At 34.0% G+C, this 19,890-nt stretch overlaps 1 protein-coding gene across 1 annotated transcript in view; it reads right to left on the bottom strand.

The window, feature by feature from the left end:
- Window positions 1–19,890, bottom strand: part of LOC110112681 (probable protein NAP1) — a 33,425-nt gene that overhangs the window by 3,391 nt on the left and 10,144 nt on the right. Inside the window, exons 5-13 of the mRNA XM_020844985.2 lie at window positions 16,127–16,234; window positions 15,962–16,040; window positions 15,444–15,637; window positions 8,595–8,740; window positions 6,758–6,839; window positions 6,530–6,640; window positions 3,754–3,879; window positions 3,536–3,672; window positions 3,328–3,424 (exon numbers count right to left, since the gene is read on the bottom strand). Of these exons, the coding sequence (XP_020700644.1) occupies window positions 3,328–3,424; window positions 3,536–3,672; window positions 3,754–3,879; window positions 6,530–6,640; window positions 6,758–6,839; window positions 8,595–8,740; window positions 15,444–15,637; window positions 15,962–16,040; window positions 16,127–16,234 (1,080 nt within the window). The remainder of the gene's footprint in view (window positions 1–3,327; window positions 3,425–3,535; window positions 3,673–3,753; window positions 3,880–6,529; window positions 6,641–6,757; window positions 6,840–8,594; window positions 8,741–15,443; window positions 15,638–15,961; window positions 16,041–16,126; window positions 16,235–19,890) is intronic.

Genomic DNA, 19,890 nt, shown 5'->3' with positions numbered 1-19,890 from the left:
TTTCAAAAATAATTCTTATTTTCTAGACTAAAAAAAATGTCCTCAATTCACCCCCTAAGAGTTACTTCAAAAAGTTGTATAACCTTATAGGAGCAAACCTTGCAACTGCTGAAAGGTTTAAAATAAAAAAGCCTCATAGTTGAAAATGAAAAAAATATTATATTTTTGAAAAAGGTTTTAGCTCACTTAAAAATCAAAATCCCGAAAAAAGATGAACAAGAAAAGTCTCCATATCCACTGTAAGAATTTTATTCATGCAATAAATTGTCTTACATGAGTTAGAATTTCTATACTCATAGATGAAAGAAAAAATAATTTCTTAATAAACTACTACAAAATTGATAAAAAATCGCAAAAAAATCAATGATATATGAAGAATATTAAATAGCTCAAATATTTAATACACAGTTTTAAAGTTTGTATCGGCATCAGTAACTGCTACAATTTTAATAAATCACTAAACAGCCATAAATTTGAATTTAGATATAACATTATCGACAAAGTTAAAGCCAAATAAAAAGCAACAAATGCACAGATAACACATTTAGGTCCCATATCAAATGGTATGAGGCAGACGGAGCCATGGTCCTTACCATTTGGAGGCCAGGGACAAAATATAACTGAAATGCAGAAAAGGGACATGATTAGGCAACAAATGCATTACAGTTCCTAGCCTCCAAATAATGTAAGCTTCTTGTCATTGAGCATTCTAATGCAAGAACATTTATTGACTTAAGCTGAATTATTATCAAGATCTCATGATAACATGTTGTGAAGATACCATAATTTTCACGCAATTTCTTGAAGAGAAAGGTGTTTAAGCTCCTTGCAAGACTCAAAAATGATTTCAACCAAGTTCAATCCAAATCGTATGCAAATAAAACTTACTATCACAACAACAACAACAACATCAAGCCTTTGTCCCACTACGTGGGGTCTGCTACATGAATCCTTTTTCTCCATTGTGTCATGTTAAAAGTCAAATTCTCATTTAAATCTAATAAAGAAAAATCATTTCTAATATTTTCTAATCAAGACTTTTTAGGTTTACCTCTACCTTTCTTAACATAAGTCACATATAATACCTCTACTTTCCTAACCGGGTCAAGCATTAGTATCACAAAAAGATTTTTTTTTCTAGCATAATAGTCAAAGAAAAAAAAGGATGGTAATACTTGACGCTTCGATCTTTGATCTTCTAAACATACATGCCATAACAATCATCAAACCCTGAGGTAAAAGACTAACAAATGCAAACTATTTCCTTCAGGGCAAAAACTTTCTAGTAAAGGCAATCTAAGGTGCAATCATAACAAAAAGGAAATATATCAAAGAAAAATGCTGAAAACCCAACAAAAACCCCAATGCTATTATGGAAATAAATATCACCAGAAAGGGTAGCCCTATCTTGTGGAATTAGAAGGGCTCAAATCCAAAAAAAAAAAGACAAACTTAGTAACTTTCTCAATACTATGAAAAAAATGACACTTAGATCATTAAACTACCAAGAAGGAAAGACAATTTTAGGATGCAAATGATTTTTTTTTTTATAAAATATAGAGCATATGGGAACCTAGAACGATATAAAGTGAGACTGGTGGCCAAAAGAAATACCTATGGATATGATTATCAAGAATCATTTGCTTCTACTGTGAAAATGAATATAATACATATCTTAATTTCTTTTGCAGCTAGTCATAGATGATCTATGCAGTAGTAGAATGTTTTTTTACTTGGGAATGTTGAAAAAGAAGTATATTTGGATCCCCCACCTAAATTTAATAGTTCTTATTGCTATAAATGTAGCAGTACGATCTTATAGAACATATCCTATTCAAGTAAGGTCGTATTTAATAGTTCTTTCATAAAGAATAAAATTTACGAATTAAAAGGCTTTGTATAACCTTAAAAATCTTTTGGAGCATTGTTTAGCAGATTCACATAAGTCATGAATGAAGCTGGAAAGAGACAAAGCTAAGAATATCATAAACTCTTCATAAAATACTCCATTTATGATAAAATTTCAATTTTTATCGTATATGTTGACGATATAATCATCAAAGATGATGATAATAGATAAAAGGAGCATCAGAAAAAAAAAAAAGAAAAAAAAAAAACTTAATGAAAATTTGAGATGAACAAGTCAGGCTAATTCAAATACTTTTTGGGTCAACAAAAATATATCAAAGATCTATTGAAATAAATAAAAATGACTAATTTCAAACCTTGTGAAACCATAATTGAACCAGGTCAAAATTTGGACGCACATGAAGGAAAAGTAGACTTGAAATAACATCAATGATTAGTTTTTAAAAAATAACTAACACCCATCTCGATATCGCATTTTCGGTGAATTTCATTAGTCAATTCATGCACAAACACAAAGAATTTCACTTTCAAGCTGCTTCTAGAATTCTCAGAGAACTTATATTAAATTTTGGTAAAAAATTCTCTATAAAAAATATAATACTTTACAAATGAAGTAATGCAGACTATGCATGATCACCAATGAAAAGAGATTTGCAACTGGATACTGTGCATTTTTTGAGAGAAAATCTGTTATGAGGAGCAAGAAAAAACTTTTTTAAGATCTAAATTTAGAATCATTATCCAAGAAATTTGCGAACTTCTATGGATCAAAATTATTTTAAAAGATTTAAAAATTAGATTAAAAAAACCAAGGAAGATATATTGTGAAAATAAATTTGCACTTACATTGCTCACATTTCAGCAAAATATAATCATGCCAAGTATGTGGAAGCAGACATATCATAAAAGAAAATTAAAAAAGAGTTGATTTGCATTCATATATGCCAATAGGAAATCAACTTGTAGACATTCTTATCAAAGAACTCTACAACAACACATTTAAAAATATTATAAACAAACTTGAAATGATAGATATATACAATTCAATTTAAGGGGGAGCGTTAAATGATATTAGGACAAACAAGTCAATCAATCTTGATAACGATCCTTGAGCACACGGATTATGAGTTCTACTTATTAAACTGATCATCTTATGGCCCTTATATTTCAATCCATATGCCTTCTCTTTCTCTTCTAACCGTTGACCCCTCTTGGGGACTTTTTTCCTTTTTTTTAATAATATCTTTGATTTATTTTCAATATAAAATTTTTGGAGAAGTCTACATATTTCCACACTTTATACAAAATTAAGAAATAAAATTCAAAGTATTTTTTTCTGCTTTTCTACAAAGTGATCCCAACAGAAATAGAAAACTTAGCCTTACATTAACAATCAGAAAGGAGCTAAAAATCCTTTTAGAAAGAAATGATCATATGTAAATAGAAAGAAAAGAGAACCTCACGGAGTACGAAGACATGGTTTAGAACACATATAGGCTCCATGTCATTTAGAACAGAACATAAACTTGTTAGCCTCTGCATGGCAGCTTCCAGCCTGTTAAAAGGATGAATATAAAAATATTTACTGCTATGGTGGTTTTCACAGGTTCTCAAGACTTGCATTCAAAATACAGTGTAGCACAACAATGAAAAGTTTGTCACTTACATTTTGACTGAATTACTGCTTTCGGGATGGCTTTCATGCCCTGGTACAGGAAAACCATAAAAACCTTTTGGTGATTTAGCAGAATTGGTAGAGATTTTTATTGAATTCATTCTAAGGGCTGCTTGCTCTGGAATAAGCTGAAACATTCAGTACGATGAGACAGTATCATGAATAGAATCCTATCTAAAATAATATCAGTCGAGAACAGAACTAGATACCTGCATTTCTAAAGCTCCAAATCCACCTTCAGAGTCGAGTATATTTATTAGACCTTCCAATCCACCCATAATCGATTCAATAAGTGACTCCACGTACAAAATAGCATCTCTACCTATTTTGTTCAGCTGCATTTACCATACAAGTAATGTTACCTAATAACTTATTTTCAATTGAATAGTTGCTTTGAGAAAAAGAAACATTCCCATCTTCTAGCTTTTTGATCAAGGGGATTGATGTGACATGTACATGCGAAGATGACTTTCTTAATGAGTTTGCACGCTTAATTTTTAGAGCACAATAATTATATCTTTGCATTGATTTTGAACGACAAAATAACGAGCGGCAAAACAAGCTTAGGCTAAATCACATGCAAAGGAGTTAAGATCGTAAAACAATCAATTTAATCTAACGATGCATACATGATTGGTTTTCAATGATGATCCCTAAACTAACAATGAGTTTAGTTACCATAAGAATCCACTTACTCAATTATCTAATTCACTAGGTTATAACGGATGAGAATTAACATTATCTATGTGAATCAACTAGACCATAATTGAGAGCGACTAGAAAGATAGGAGATTTGGGGAAGAGTTCACCGTCGTCAAATTCTTTGATCTTATTTGAGGGGCGAGGGAGAAGATCTGGAGTCCGGTGGCTGAACTTGAAGAAGTCCTGCATGTGGACAGCCGTGTGGGATCTTCTGGGCAACAATGAGAGCCTTCCGGATGGCGAATCAGCACTAAAAAATTGCTGGAATCTTGGAAAAGCAGCTGTGACTTTTCAGGACAGCAAATAGGGGTTCCTGGAGAGCAGGACAGCAGCTCGTCTCGTCGGAAATATTCAGGACAGCAGCCATGAACTTTCTGGACAGCAAGCAGAAGTATCCGGACAGCAGGACAGCCCCTGATCTTTGCAGAAATTCTTAGGACAACAGCTGTAGGGTGCTGAAAGTCTTATGGGCGGCAACAAACTGTAATCTCCAAAAGTGCAAGACAGCAAATTGTAATCTTCCTAAAGTGCAAGTCAGCGAAGAAACGTAAGCCTTTGAAGGGGTAGGGAGAGGGGTAGATTAAATCTGAACTTAATTACAGATTTAATGGGGAATTAGGCTTTATTCCTTTGAAATCTGAATTTGAATAATTGGGAGGGAAAGTGGGGAGGGGATTGTATTAATTAGATCCTTAATTCATGGGATGTAATTAATTAAAAGGGGAAGGTTGGGGGGGCGGTCAAGGAGAGAGGAAGGGAGAGGGGTTGGGTATTAAGGAGGTGGACCCAATTAATTAAGGGAATTGAATATTTAAATCTGAAATTAATTTCAGATTTAAACTATTTGGAGGTTTCTCTTAATTTATGGGATGATAATTTACGAATAGTTTGAAATTCAAATTTGAATTTGAACTTAATTCTATTCCTAAATTAGGGGAGCCAAATTAGGAAAGCATTTATGGGAAATTTGAAATCAAAATGTGGTAGGGAAATATGTGGCCGGCGGCTATGGGGTGGAGGGGGTGGCCGGCGTGTGAGGGAAATTATGAGCTTCCAAAACAAGCTATGTGATTTAGGAAAGGAATTATGATATCCACTCTAATTTGAAATTCAAATTAGATCTAGGTTTAATCACTTTCCTAACTTAGAATTTCAAAAAAAGGAAAGTATTTGAAATTTAAAATTTGAATTTCAAATAATTAGAATTCTTTTCCTCTTGGCTTGGCTTAACTTAGGAAAGCAACTATGATGAGGGAAATCATCATAATGGGGGTTGTAGAGTGGGCCGGCGGCATGGGGGAAGGGGGGATTTGGCTCGGGTGGAGGGGAATAAGCTTTGGGCCGGCGGCATGGGGGAAGGGGGGATTTGGCTCGGGCGGAGGGGAATAAGCTTTGGGCCGGCGGTGGTGATGAGGTTGGGAGGTGGGGTTGACACAAGGAGGGGAGATGATGGTGGCCGTCGGGTAGGGGAAAAGAAAAGAAGCTCGGGTGGAGAAAAATGGGAAAGAAGAAGAAAAGATATGGGAAAACCACGAGCTCACTCGCAGGGGCTGTTGGGTACTTCGTTTGAGCCTCTCCTAGACTTCACCACTATCTCTAGAACTCACAAAGAGATCCAAAAGCAAAAACTGAAATTTGTTTCATATCAATCCTCCTTCAATACAAGAAAGCTAGCCTATAAATAGGCCTTATGAAAAGAAAAATAGCAAAGACTAAAATGCCCTTCGGGCTACAACACCACTTGATCACTCCTAAGGGTAAAATAGGAAAAACATTAATAACTAGTACATAAGACATCAAAAATAAAATAAACTCTAGATCGCAGCCGTTGATCTTCTGATGTCCTCATCAGGGACACTCTAATCTGTTATAGAAATTGGGAGGATTGATTTGTCAAGTGCGAGGAAAAATGGAAGGGGAAGAGATCTAAGTAACATTTAATCATTTTTTTAATCAAAGATAAGGTATCAGTCCAGATTGTAGATTATAGAATTTACAAATAACATAACTTGACAACAACATTAGAGGATTTAACAAACTGGCAACACAGTGGACTGTTTGCTGAACTAAAGGAGTTTACAGTTGTTAATAGGGATAAAGTTGTAAAATACTACATCTTTTTTGAGTTGTAATACCAGCACAAGCATACACACACCCCAAAAAAAAGAGAAAAATAAAGGAAAATACAATAAAATAGAATATCCTCCATAATAATAAATTCAAATGCAACCAGAAATCATTTCATGATTCATCATTTGTTATCCGGTAAATAATAAGTTATACCTCCTCTGTAATAAGTGCGGAAGCACACTCAGGAAAACTGCTGGCTATACCAAGCCACGCACAGCAGTGATGTGGACGTCCTTCAGGCCCAAACATGGTGTTCCTGAAGACCTGATGGAATGCCAAATTAGAATTAAGAAAAATGGCAGATCAAAAAAGAGAACTCATTTCTAGAGAAGACAGTGTAATACAGTGGATTTTGCCATTAGCAATGGAGAAGATTCGTACTGCGGTTAGGTGATGATGATAGAAGTATAAATTTTTTAGGCTTCCATGTTTTGATAGCTGACACATGAGCTCGTCCACACATCTGCAGTATGAAGTTCAACATTTTGAGTGAAATAAACGGATTCGTATAATTTATTCAGTTAAACCAGGCATTCTACGTTACACAAAAAGGCAAGTAAATTACTTAGGTTCACATATTTATAGACTCAACCTTTGTATTCATCAAGTCCCCTCCAACATAAAGAGGTTGCACCAAAATAATATTGTCATGATTCATCTAAAAAACTTCAAATTTAAATCAAAGGGATCCGCCTCACACTCATGACTAAATGACGTAAAAATGTGTTATTTTATTCTCCAATAATTTCACAAAAGCAACACAAAAAGTATATTAAGTTAAATTTCCCTAAAATGTGTTAGTTTAATTCTCCAATAATTTCACAAAAGCAATAAAAAAAGAAGATTATGTTAAATTTCCCTACCCCTGCAAGGGAAAATTATTAGGTCCGGTCATCGGACCTATTTCAAATAGGTCCGGATATCCACTAAAATTTTGACGTGTGGAATGAACACATGTCTGCAGAATTTTAAGTCAAGCGCGCCAAAAGCGCAGTCCACGTGGCAACTTTTTAGTGGATGTCCGGACCTATTTTCTAGGTCAGGTGACCGGACGTAATAATTTGCCCCCTACAAGAGATGGCAAGAAAAAATCTAAGAGAAAAAGGGGACATGAAAATTCCATAAACTAGGGTTTCCTTGAACCATAAAATTTGAAGCCTCTTATAACTTGTTAAACTCTCTCTTTAGTATTTTATCCCTCTGCTCTCTTCTCCTTTCACTCTCTCAGACCTCAGATTCCCTCTCTCTTCCAATCCTCTAATCACATGTCAAATAACCAGTAGGACACACCGTCTATCTAACCTCCCCATCCATATGTCAAGTGGATGGCTTGATGGGATGCAATGGCAAGGGTCAATCGTTATTGCCCCCACAAATGACAAATCTTTTTTTAGTTGCTTATAAAAACCCCTCTTTTAAAATGCTATATTGCTTAGCTCCATTTTTTCTCCAGAAAAAAGAAGGAAAATCAACATTAAACAAAGAATAAATTTACGAGTGAAATCCCGAACCCCAAGAACTAAACCATTAAATTGTAGAACAAGCAAAATAAATCCGAAAATATAAAAAAAATATGCATTACTGACCAAAGCAGAGTTATTCCATATTTTTCTGATTTTTTCTCTTCCCAAAGCTTCACAGCAGGCTGCCTACACTTTTTTCACTGGTGGATGTCACTTTCCTTATTCTATATCCTTAATGTGTTATGAGCATTTTAATGCCAGCTCATCTGTTGATGTATTCATAACCTTCTAATTTTCATTGCCATGCGTTCTCATTTTTTAGCTGACCTCATTTGTGTTGCTCATAACTTAGGCTTTTAATCCGTGATAGATGTGATATATCAAATTATAGGAGGAAGATCTGGCTTAGAAATATGGCAAGCATATGGCAAGCTAATATCTAGTGTAATCAACTTTGCCACATACATAATTATTGCGACAAAGAGATCTACAAAATATGGCGAGCTAAGGAGCATTTATTGTTCACATTCAAGAGTAGCAGTGCAACCTTGTGTATTAAGATTCCATGCCAGTTCTATGCACTTCGGCAAAAATACATAACCAATTCTCTACAAAGTTAAGGTTTTTTCTTGATTGTATCCTCAAGAGTAATAAAAAAATGAAAGTGAACAGAAAAGCTTATGATCAAGCTAAACACTAATAGAGACAACTTAAAAGTTAAATTAAGTATCGCCGGTTCAAAATTTTGGCAGCACCTGGACCAATTGTAGGCAGCATTCCCTTCTGACAGCAAACCCTCCTTTCCAGTTGACACAGTGGCCTTTTCCAAGTGTCTTATGTTTATTGATGAACGTGAAGATGTAACAATCATTAAGATTGATAACCAGTGCTTCCGCAATTCCTGCAATAGTTGGAATATACATGCAAGAGAAACAAATTAATTAGAAACATATGTGCCAATGAAAAAACAGGTATCTGTTGAAAATCAAGGGTAATAAAAATGTCAATGCAAAGCACTGCACATCAAAGTCACCAGAAAATTAATGGAAACAGAGAATTTTATGCTGTTTTATAAGTGGAAAGTGTGGATATAACACTAGCGTACACACTCTGAAGTTACAAGAAGATACATAAAGGAACATCAAAGTAAGCTGACCCCAAACTGGGACAAATCCAATGATAATAGTGATGCTGGAATGTGCCACCATTCATAGCAAATTTTAACTGACAGATCAATTAATTAAGCTTTATCATTATCATCAGCATTATCCAAAGCATTGAGATAAGCTTTAAGGATCCCCCTCCATCTATTTCTGTTGACTTTTTGACGCCGCATGATCATAAAAATGATGGATCTATTGAAGAATTGAGAAAGAAAACGGAGTAGAGAAAGAGGAGGAGAAAGAAAGAGAGAGAATTAGAAAGTGCATGAATATTCCTTAAACTACTAATTTTGAATCCTCAAAGCATTTAAAAGTGAGAAGTCCTCAATGCATAACGAGTGGAATCCTCAACATTCAGGGAGGGCAGATATCCTCATGGAAGCCATGACACTTCAGTCAATAATCATGTATAAAATCCACTAAACACAAAGAAGCATTTAAACAAAAGGGTTGAGGGATTCCAAGAAACAAAATGTCCCCCGAGCAAATAAATGGAACACTCAAACCAATTACCATAAATATCATGAGTAAATGAGCCAATGAAATAAATAATAGACCAAAAACAACTAACTCCAGGAGAGCAAATAAGATTTCATATACTTGATCAGATCAGTAGAAAGTTACATGTGGTCTAAATGGACTGCATGAGTTACCGAATTAGGTGATAACTCTATTTTGTACTGGACTTCTGTACTTCTTCTAGCCATGTTACCTAAGACATTTAGTGCCACATGAGCAGTTAAACCTATTTTGCAGAAGTTATTTCCCTAATAATCACTCATGAAAAGCCACCTCATACCCTTGAGCATCCTGAATATGTAAGAGATAACTTGAGGGTAATATTTATTAAGCTAGATTAAGTTCTATGAACTAGATTTTTCCTGATTTAATGTTAGGGCCTATTTAGATATGGGGTTGAGATTTCTTATAAGTGCAAGCCTCTATAATTGATTACAACTCTTGCTCGTAGAAGAACATTATCAATTAAGAAGATTTCTAAGGCTTAAATTTAGAATTTGGTTCAATATTTATGGTTTAAGTTAATTGATAGGGAATAAATAGATTCAATTAAGATCTCATGGTTATATCAACAAGGGTACTATTTGATCTAGTTTGCTAACATCAAATGGCTTGGAGTCATGATGTCAAAAGAGCTTGATTAGCAAGCATGCGTTGCTTCCTCTAAGATATCTAATAGGAAATGGATATAATTTCCTTGAAATCAGCGAACGACAATAAGAAATTGAGAAGAAGAACACATCAAAACTATTCTTATTGCAAGATATATGAAAGAAAACAACATTATACAGTTGGATCTTCAATTGGAGAGAAAGATCCGGCTCTCCCAAGTCCCTAGCAAGCGATTAGAGCCCGCACAACCTAAGAAATTCTAATTTTAGCAAACTCAAAACATATCCCTGAAATCATCATATAGTTAGCCTTAAATAGTCTCACCAATTCCCTCCTAAATCAGCCAGCTTTCCCTAAATAATTTGTTCTTGTATTTGAATTCAAATCAGATCTCTTGCCCTAAATAATTCCCTTCCAATTATAATTAAAACTTTCCTAAACAATTCCCCCCTGATTCCTTCTCCTTTTTCCTAAATAATCCCCTCTTAGATTTTGAATTCAAATTAGACATCTTGCCATAAACAATTCCCTCTTAATTGTAATTAATATTTGCCTAAATTATTCCCCTTTGATTAAAAACCTTTCTAAGTAGCTTCCTCTTGGTTAAGAAACTTCTTAATTCCCTCCCAATAAAATTGACAGGTCCATCAATACTCCCCTCCCAAAGTGTCACCTTGTCCTCAAGGTGGAACGAAGGAAACTGCTGCTGAAGCATTGAACTGAAAAATGGACTGTCACTAGGTTGAATGCTCCCTTCCTCTAGCACCTCCCTGATTAATCTCTAGATCTCATGCTTATGGAGTTGGGGAGAATGATATGGATGAACACTGATATGTGAGACTCCTTCCTTCAAAATGATAACTTGCTCGTGTTCTCATGGAGGAGGCAACCATTGAACTGGTTGGAACACCTCTCGATATTGTTGTAGGAGTGGTTGAACCATGTCTGGCGCTTCTATCTTCTCCCCATCTTCTTCTCCTTCCAAACTTTGTAGCTCCACCAAAAATCCCACTTCTTCACTCTTTCCTCTCATTGGAAGTGGCTCTAAAGGTGTCAACTCGTCTTCTTTCCCCAATATTTCCACTTCCCCATCCTCCCTCATCGTCCCTATATTAGAGTTTCCCCCATTTCCTTGTTCTGTCAACGATGCACTTGCCTCCGATATTATCGGTTGAGGGTGAAACTCTAATATTTTTTTCATCATATCCTCTAGGTTAGAAAGACTTCCTTCCAAGGATGAAGCCTTCCTTTAATGGTTGAGAACTTCAACACCAACCGAGATTTGATTTGGACCACTTTGTCTTCCAACACATCCACCTTCTTAGCAATAATAGGTCCAAAAAAAAACTCTGATACTAATTTGATAGGAAATGGATAAAATTTCCTCGAAATCAACAAACGACAATAAAGAATTAGAAAGAAGAACACTAAACAAACCAAAACTCTTCTTATTGCAATATATATTAAAGAAAACAACAAGATACAGTTGAAACATCAATTGAGAAGAAGACCCAGCTCTCCCAAATCCCTAACCAGCAGCTAGATCACTCACAACCTAAGAAATTCTAATTTCAACAAACTCAAAACATACCCCTGAAATCGCCCTATTGTTAGCCTTAAATAGGCTCCCCTAATTCCCTCCTAAATCATCCATTTTTTCCTAAATAATTTATTCTCATATTTGAATTAAATTAGATCTCTCGCCCTAAATAATTCTCTTCCAATTATAATTAAAACTTTCCTAAGCAATTCCCCCTCAATTCCTCCTCCCTTTCCCTAATAATCACCTCTTAGATTTTGAACTCAAATTAGATCACTTGCTCTAAATAATTCCCTCCTAATTGTAGTTAAAATTTTCCTAAATAATTCATCTTTTAATAAAAACAATCATAAATAGCTTCCTCTTGATTAGAAAACTTCATAATTCCCTCCCAATCAAATCGGCCGGTCCATCACATCTCAAGCAGACCAGTTGATTATGTTTTTCTTTTCCCTTCATTTATGAAATTATATTTATATGTTTAAAGAGAATGAGACAATTTGTTATGTAATTTAAGAATATCAAATTTGGAATTTATAGTTAATGATAATATGTAAATATAAATAAAGCCCTTTTAAATTATATTAGATTTTAATAAATGTAATTTATTTTATATATTAGATATGTAAGAATAACATATTTATAAGTTAATAATCATTTGTAGAAGTTAATTAAAAATAATTAAGGAAAGGTATTAATGAAATAAATTATAATAATGTTAAAATTCCATTTTTTATATAAAATAATAAAATTATGATTTTTAAATTATTAGCAATAAATTTATAAAGTGAGGAAGAATTAATTTTATCATGGATTATGGGAGTTATTAAGAGGAATTAATTAGTTAATTAGAGAGAGAGAGATTTTAATAAATAATATTTGAAATTGAAGTTATACTAATAAATTATAAATGACAAGTTAAAGAAATTAAGAACAATTTGTTAATTACTTTTTTATAACAAGGTGTTTATATAGATGTTAAGTTGGTGTCATCGAAATAATAATTAAGATCGATTGTCCAAGCATCAGATTTCGAGGTGAGTATTCATGTTTCAATATTATGGTAATAATATTGCATCTTTTAATTGTCTTTAATTGTTATTGCAACTAATTTCTCTCTCACATATCAAAAGATGGAGCATGATTAGCATGTTATGTTTTACATTACTGTATAAAGTTAAAGAATGTAAAATGAATGAAATTGTTAAATAAATATGCTTGCATGTGCATATTTACTGATGAAGCACAACTCCTTATAGTACTGGATAGGGACACAATGTACCTATGCACGTAAATGAAAAATGTTATGGAAAATGAAAAGAAAAATGAAAAAAGAATACCTTCATAGGTACTATTTTAAACGGTGGTTCTTGTGACGGTTGTATTATTAAGAAAGGATAAAGATACAATATATGAAACATATATTATATATGCATATTATAAATGATCATGTTTGAATATGAATCTTAAATAGAATTAAATTATGTTTTTGAAAAGATACTGCATATTGTTCCTAAAACCTTGTGTTATTGTAATTTATAAGTATGATTTACTCACTGAGTTATGTTGTGATTCATCCTTTTTAGTTGAAAATATTTTCAAGTATAATTTGATTTAAATAAAATGAGCAAAAGAGAATAGAATGTATATCGTGTGCGCATAAGGAGAAAGGTATTTATATTATTTGTTATTTTAAATTTTTGAGGTTTTAGTGACTCTTTCAGTTTATTTGAGATAGTTTTAAATTAATTGAAAATTTAATCAACTGTACAACCGTCTGTTCCCTCCTTATTAATTCGAGCCTCCGAGTCGGGTTGTGATAAGAGGGTTGGTCCAATAGGTTGGGGCTTATATCCATTGACAGGCGTGGAAAATAAGTATGATTTAATGGGCTTGTAGCATTAGTGTTGGCACAAGTTGGCTAGGTTGAAATGAGAATAACATCATTATAAGGTGCATAAGAGGGACTTACAAATTCGAGGATGAGGAAGGCCCAATAATGGGTATTACAACATTAAATTCATATATTTATCTGATGAATATTATATGCATAGTCTTTTGAGCCACATATAGAAATAAAAACCCTCAAATTAAAAACTAGATGATAAAGAATTTATATTATGAGGCAGTATATACATATGCTCAAGATCATATATCGTAGTTTGAATCTTTCAGCTGTAAGTCATCTTTCTAAAATTAAATAACCTAACATATCTTACATACGCATTAAGACCAGGATTTCATAGTTTCAAAAGTGCTTACGCGGGTTTAACTGGTCGTCCCTTTCCAAGCAGACTTATAAGACTCGATTGGGCTGACTTAACCTCAAGTGAGGTTTCAAGTTCATAAGTCCCACACCTGTTAAATTTAGGTTTGAACTATTACCTATTATTAGTTTTTTACTTAAATTTAGAGTCCAAGGGTGATGTTCTCAATTAAATCATAAAGCCTCACTTTCCTACCTATTTCCTCGATCCTATGTTATTTGAATATAAGCTCAAGCTTTCCAAATGAATTAGTCAACTTTAACATAAATTTGAAGTCAAAATGTAAAACGTAATATAAGATAATTTCAAATATCTCATAGTTACTAAAAATAAGATAATTCCTTATTTTTTCTTTGACTTTTATTCGAAACTTGATTTTATGTTGATCTAATCATCCTTAAAATTTCAAAGACAAATCTTTAAAATGATATATTTTTTTCAAAATCATATAAAATATTAGCTATTATTTTAATAAATAAAAATAAGTAATTATTTAAGCAAAAGTTTTATCAAGGGTCAAATATTTTTATATTGTAATTCATTTTAAAGGCTTGCCTTTATGGAGAATATGTACTCCAAAATAAAATAAATCCTATTCAATTAAATATATTGTGTAGGGCAAAATCTCAAAGCACATAAAATAAAATAAAAGCTTTGTTATTGAGTTCATAACAGGATAATATTTTTATCTCTTAGGATCATGTATTATTTTCTATATCATACTTAATCACAATATTTTAAGCCTGTGGAGGATAGGAAAATTCTCCATCACTCTTTTTAAGTAATTCCATTTATATGCACTTTAAATCTCCCCCATTTTTTTATAAATGAAGAGATAATTTCACAAATTTCAGCATATGAAAATTTAAAGCTATCACTCTTTCGTTTGCATTCTACGAAAAACACAAACATCACTTAAGTGCTTAATAAAATCTTTCATTAAATGGCACAGTAGGGAAAAATGTCTAGCCATATGACGAAGCCATTTAGTCAAGTGCTCGCAATCACATAAATATAATAAAATAACAGGCATGTTGCGTGATTAGAAACTTGCAACAAACATCTAAGGTCTATTTTCATTGTCAGATCGGTAACTTGCAATGAAACATCCAAGGCTATTTTCAGTTTCGCATGCTTCAACTGCAAAAAGCAATCTTACAAGAACACTCATGAATTTGTCATAAGCTTTATACTGGCAAAATGTGTTTAGCTATATGCAAGTCAGTTCATAACGTCTTTGAATGATAATACATATCTATCATTAAAATTAATGTCAAAGTTAAAGAAGATACATTCAATAAGTAAGAAGTTTGACATTGTTCTACATGAGGGAACTGATACCAACAATGATATAGATTAAGTTTGTGCAATAATATTGTTATAGTCAAGCAATAATCATATATAAAGATGCAATCAGCAATTTAAGCATCAACTACAAAATATGTAATAATGCCAGTATAAATGGAATAAGGCTAGTTAACCAGTTAGTTAAAAAACACTTACGGAGAGGTCGCATGTAACAGCAGAGATGTTTTCTCCTTGAGGCTTTGGTATGTTCTCAAGACAATGAACAACTTGCTGAAACAAACCCTTCAAAGTGGAATCAAGGTCCAAGGCAACCATCCCAGGGGTACCAAGCAAAAATCTAATTCTTCCAGCAGATGATGATAAGTATGATAATGCATAACCCTTTATTGCTGAAAAGAAAGATAGACTAATAAGGTTTAAAGACCAGTATGAACACCATAAGAATTGCAATATTCAATCAACAACACAGAAAAATATTTCCTAGAATAGTTAATAAAAAAGCAACTATTCCAGAAACAATTTCAGCCATGAATTTGCTGAGCTTAGGTAGCTACTGCATCCCATAGAATTCAGAAGGTAACACTGTAGCTAAGTGAAGCTAACATCTATAATTGATCTGATGATTTCTATTGAAATGCACATACTTGCAATTACATACATTTAACACACGTTTAAGATTAGGAAGATCAAAGATGATCTGAATGATCATTCACCTGCAACATATTTGCGAACTAAAGAGCAGAGTTTGTCCATTCCATCCAACAAGAATCCTACAGTTGGATCTGCTGCGTCCTGTAATAAGCAGGAAAAGCATATACAGTCCAATAAGAATGAAGCATCCAAGCAATGTAAATTAAATGAGAAGTTATACAACTTACAATGTCAATTGGCACTCGAGCAGCTTTAGATTTTGAGGATGCAACCCCAACATGTTGAAAAAACCAAATTACCTCACACTGAGCTAATGCTAGTGCAGAGAATACCATCTGTCAACATCACAAGCATTCAAAATATAACAACAAATGAGAAATGCATTTACAACTGATCTACCATGTCATGATACAGTACACATGGGAATAAAACAAAATTCAATCCAAGTTATTCCTGGCGTTACTTCCTAATAAATACCAGCACATAAAGAATATGTTTTCCAAAATCTAAAACAATCTACATCTTACAGGTGTCCCAATTTTATTTGCACAGCAAATCAATCATTCTGTTCCGTTGCCCTTATTCCATTCCCTTAGTCGATAGAATTAAAAAAACAGATTTCATTATTCTGAGAAAGCAATGCCCATCCAGCAGTGGTAATGGACCAAATAATCTACGAGATCTTATTAGCCTTTGCTTACTGTTGACCCCTATACCTCAAACCACGTGCGAAATGACCAAACTGGTGAGTAAAGCGATACGTGTCTTGGCGCCACGTGTCATTTGAAGGGTCAAACGACCTCTGATTGCCAAATGGATGGGGCCGTTACGATCAGGACATCGAATTCTGCTAGGTTGAGGCCCCTCGCAATCGAATCAGACGAGACCAATCAAAAGGGATGACCGAAACCCGAAATTAAAGCGCGAGGCTGCTAAAACGACGTCGGATTGACGAACGGACTGCATCGTTGTGTTCGGAACATCGAAATCACCCTAGATGCACTGTCAATTTATTTAGTTGAGGTTGTGCACGCAAATTGAGGCGGCACAATGTAAAAATTGCCTTCTTCATTGCTCAAACGATGTCCGATCGTGAAACGGACTTCGCGGTTATGTTTAAAACATCGTCAATACCCTAAATGCATTGCCAATTTATTTAATTGAGGTTGTGCACACAAATCGAGGCAGCCTTACGTAAAAATTACCCTCGACGTCGCCCAAACGACGTCCGATCTCAAAGCGGACTGCGTCATTGTGATCGAAACGTCGGCAATACCCTAAATGCACTATTAATTTGTCTAATTTTGATATTTGGCAAATTCGACACATTAAACAAGGCAATCGATGCGCAAAACGAGAAAATTGCACGCTAATCGAGGCAATTTGACTTTGGTAAGGCAGTCCTGTCATTTCAAAATTAAGGCGTTGAGGATGTATCACTAGTATAGTTTTACAGTTATAAAATTTCAACAAATTCAGATGCCAAATGAAGGAATAGTCAAATTCAAGATTAATGGCATTAATGCCATACCTTGTTTTGTCGAAACCTAGTCACTTCCGTCAATTCTGTGCAGCTGGCCACCTCGTCGTAGAAATGAAATTAAATCTTGCTGCCTTCATTTCCTACAGCGATCTCCCATTCAAACTCCACTACCTAGCCCTTCACGTGAAAACTCCAGCTCCGTCCCTCTCTTCCTCTTCACCTCTACAGTAACAGCTCTTCTCTACTTCTGCACCTCACTTCAGACATATACTACACCCATCCAGCCCTCTGCTCCACCTTTTGCTTTCATTTGACGGAGAGGATGGAGGCCAAGCCCGAGAGCCAGTCTGGCATCTGGAATATCATCAATTCCCCCACCATCCGCTTTAAGTGCACGATGGTGAAATTTCTATTTTAAATATCAAACTTTTCAAACCTTTCCAAATTCCCAAATCCAAATCCAGTTCTCCAATCTCAAACCCATTGCTGCTACTATATGCCAGATACTACGTATTCTCTACGTATCTGATTGACGACCAGCCTTAATCGAAAGTTCTCTCTCGTTATCGGGAGGGGTAATTAACTATAGGGGCTTGCGCCTATAGGAAACCAGAACTCAGATCATAAAGTCCTCGCAAAATGAGGGCGAAATCTCTGGGTAGTGTCTTATCTACAAACCCATCTGCATTCCAAAATTTACCCCGGAACTTATTCAGTTAAAACTCCCTCGCCGAATAAAAAGAAATCGCGCGGCGGGGAGGCCGGGGCCGAATTTTCGGAGCCCACACTTACCTATGCTCCTCATCCTTGGTCATAGGCATCTTTTTCTGTAAGAATTGACTACGTATCTTCTTTACTCAACGGATCGTAGTATATACTTCTATCCTTTCACATCTTAACATTGCTAGTTCATGACTTTACCATTTTCCAGATATCTTAACATTGCTAGTTCATGACTTTACCATTTTCTAGATATGTTTGGTCAAAAGATACTTAACAGATTATAAATTGTATTTACACTATCCTATAATGGTCAACAGTAATCACAACATTTTGGAAACACGGTCTTGGTTGTGGTTTGGCTCTCATTATGAATGTTTTTGTTTTGGTGGTTTAGATGGCTTCGGAGTTTAATCACAGTTTCTATTTTTAATATTTAAATTATAAAAAAATAAAAATTTAAGAAAATATTTCTCATAAATTTCAATCTTCAAAGCAGATTTTAACATAAAAATAAATTTCTTAACTATAATATGCTCCTAATAATATTAAAACATGCGTCAACATTACCAAAATGCCTATATGCCTGACGGCAGTATTATAATAACCTTTTTCGGGTTATTGTTTTATTTATAGATATACCTCTATTTTCATGCATTATAAATTATTAAATCTCAAAATAGAAAGGTATGATGCTACGACTAAAGGATTTACTTATTATTGTTGCTTTAAGTAACCAGTTGAGCCTTAATATAAAGCAACTACTTTAGCAAAATGGATGATGGTAATTTATGAACAAGGGGAGCGTCTGCACACAAATCGCATATATAAGTCACATTTACTTCCCGGTTTTACAAAATGTGAAAGCGGAACCAAAAACACAGGAAGGCTGGACTCACAAAACTGATCCAAACTAGATAAAATGGATCAATTTCAACCTTTTTTAAAACCAGGGAAAATACACATTAGAAGGCATGCATCATTACGCTAGCTCCATGCCAATGTTTAGATTTAGATCCAATTGAGGATTGGTGCAAATCCAAGAAGGCACTGAGGTCCAATTAGGAAGTATTATACACCAAATTGAGATCAATCCAGAACCATATTCAATCACATCACCTGACCAAGTATTAGAGATGGAGAGAAAGGTGTGATAATTGAATAACATTGGACCAAGAGTGAAGTAGAAAAAAATAGTTTCTCAGGCATTTCATTTAGTAATTAACAAAAGGAAGGTCCATCTAGGGGTGTGCGCGGTTCAATTTCATTCCAACCTGACCAATATTAAAACAAAATTATACCAAATAATTTAACCAAACCATTATCATTAAAAACAAAACCATTAGCATAAGAAACCGAACCAAACTAATTGGTTTGATTTGAATCGTTTTACTCATGGTTTTTTGTTTACATGCATAAGCCTTGAATCATATTTTTCAGCGATCTCGTCTAATTTAGTTTAATAGATTTATTCTAAATTGATGGATAATTAAATCATCTATATGGTTTCATAATATTATTAATAAGTAGGGTTTGACAAGTTTGTTTTAATTTTTAGGTTCAATTTAACTGCAAAATATTCAGCATTAGCATTAGTGAGCTCTAAAACTTTTAAGCTACCTCTTTGAATTCAAATTGGCTTTGATTTAAAATTTTAAAAGATGGATTAGATATTCAGATAAGATGTTACCAAAAGATTTAGCCCTCAAATAAGAATTTTATGATCTCGTTCAATTTTTCTCATAGGCATGAGCCACTAATACTGGAATGGGCTAGCTGGTCAAAATA

Source organism: Dendrobium catenatum, unplaced genomic scaffold (genome assembly GCF_001605985.2).
Source record: "Dendrobium catenatum unplaced genomic scaffold, ASM160598v2 fragScaff_scaffold_627, whole genome shotgun sequence".
NCBI classification, from domain to species: domain Eukaryota; kingdom Viridiplantae; phylum Streptophyta; class Magnoliopsida; order Asparagales; family Orchidaceae; genus Dendrobium; species Dendrobium catenatum.
The sequence above is the reverse complement of the archived record's forward strand: the minus strand, read 5'-3'. Positions and strand labels throughout refer to the sequence as shown.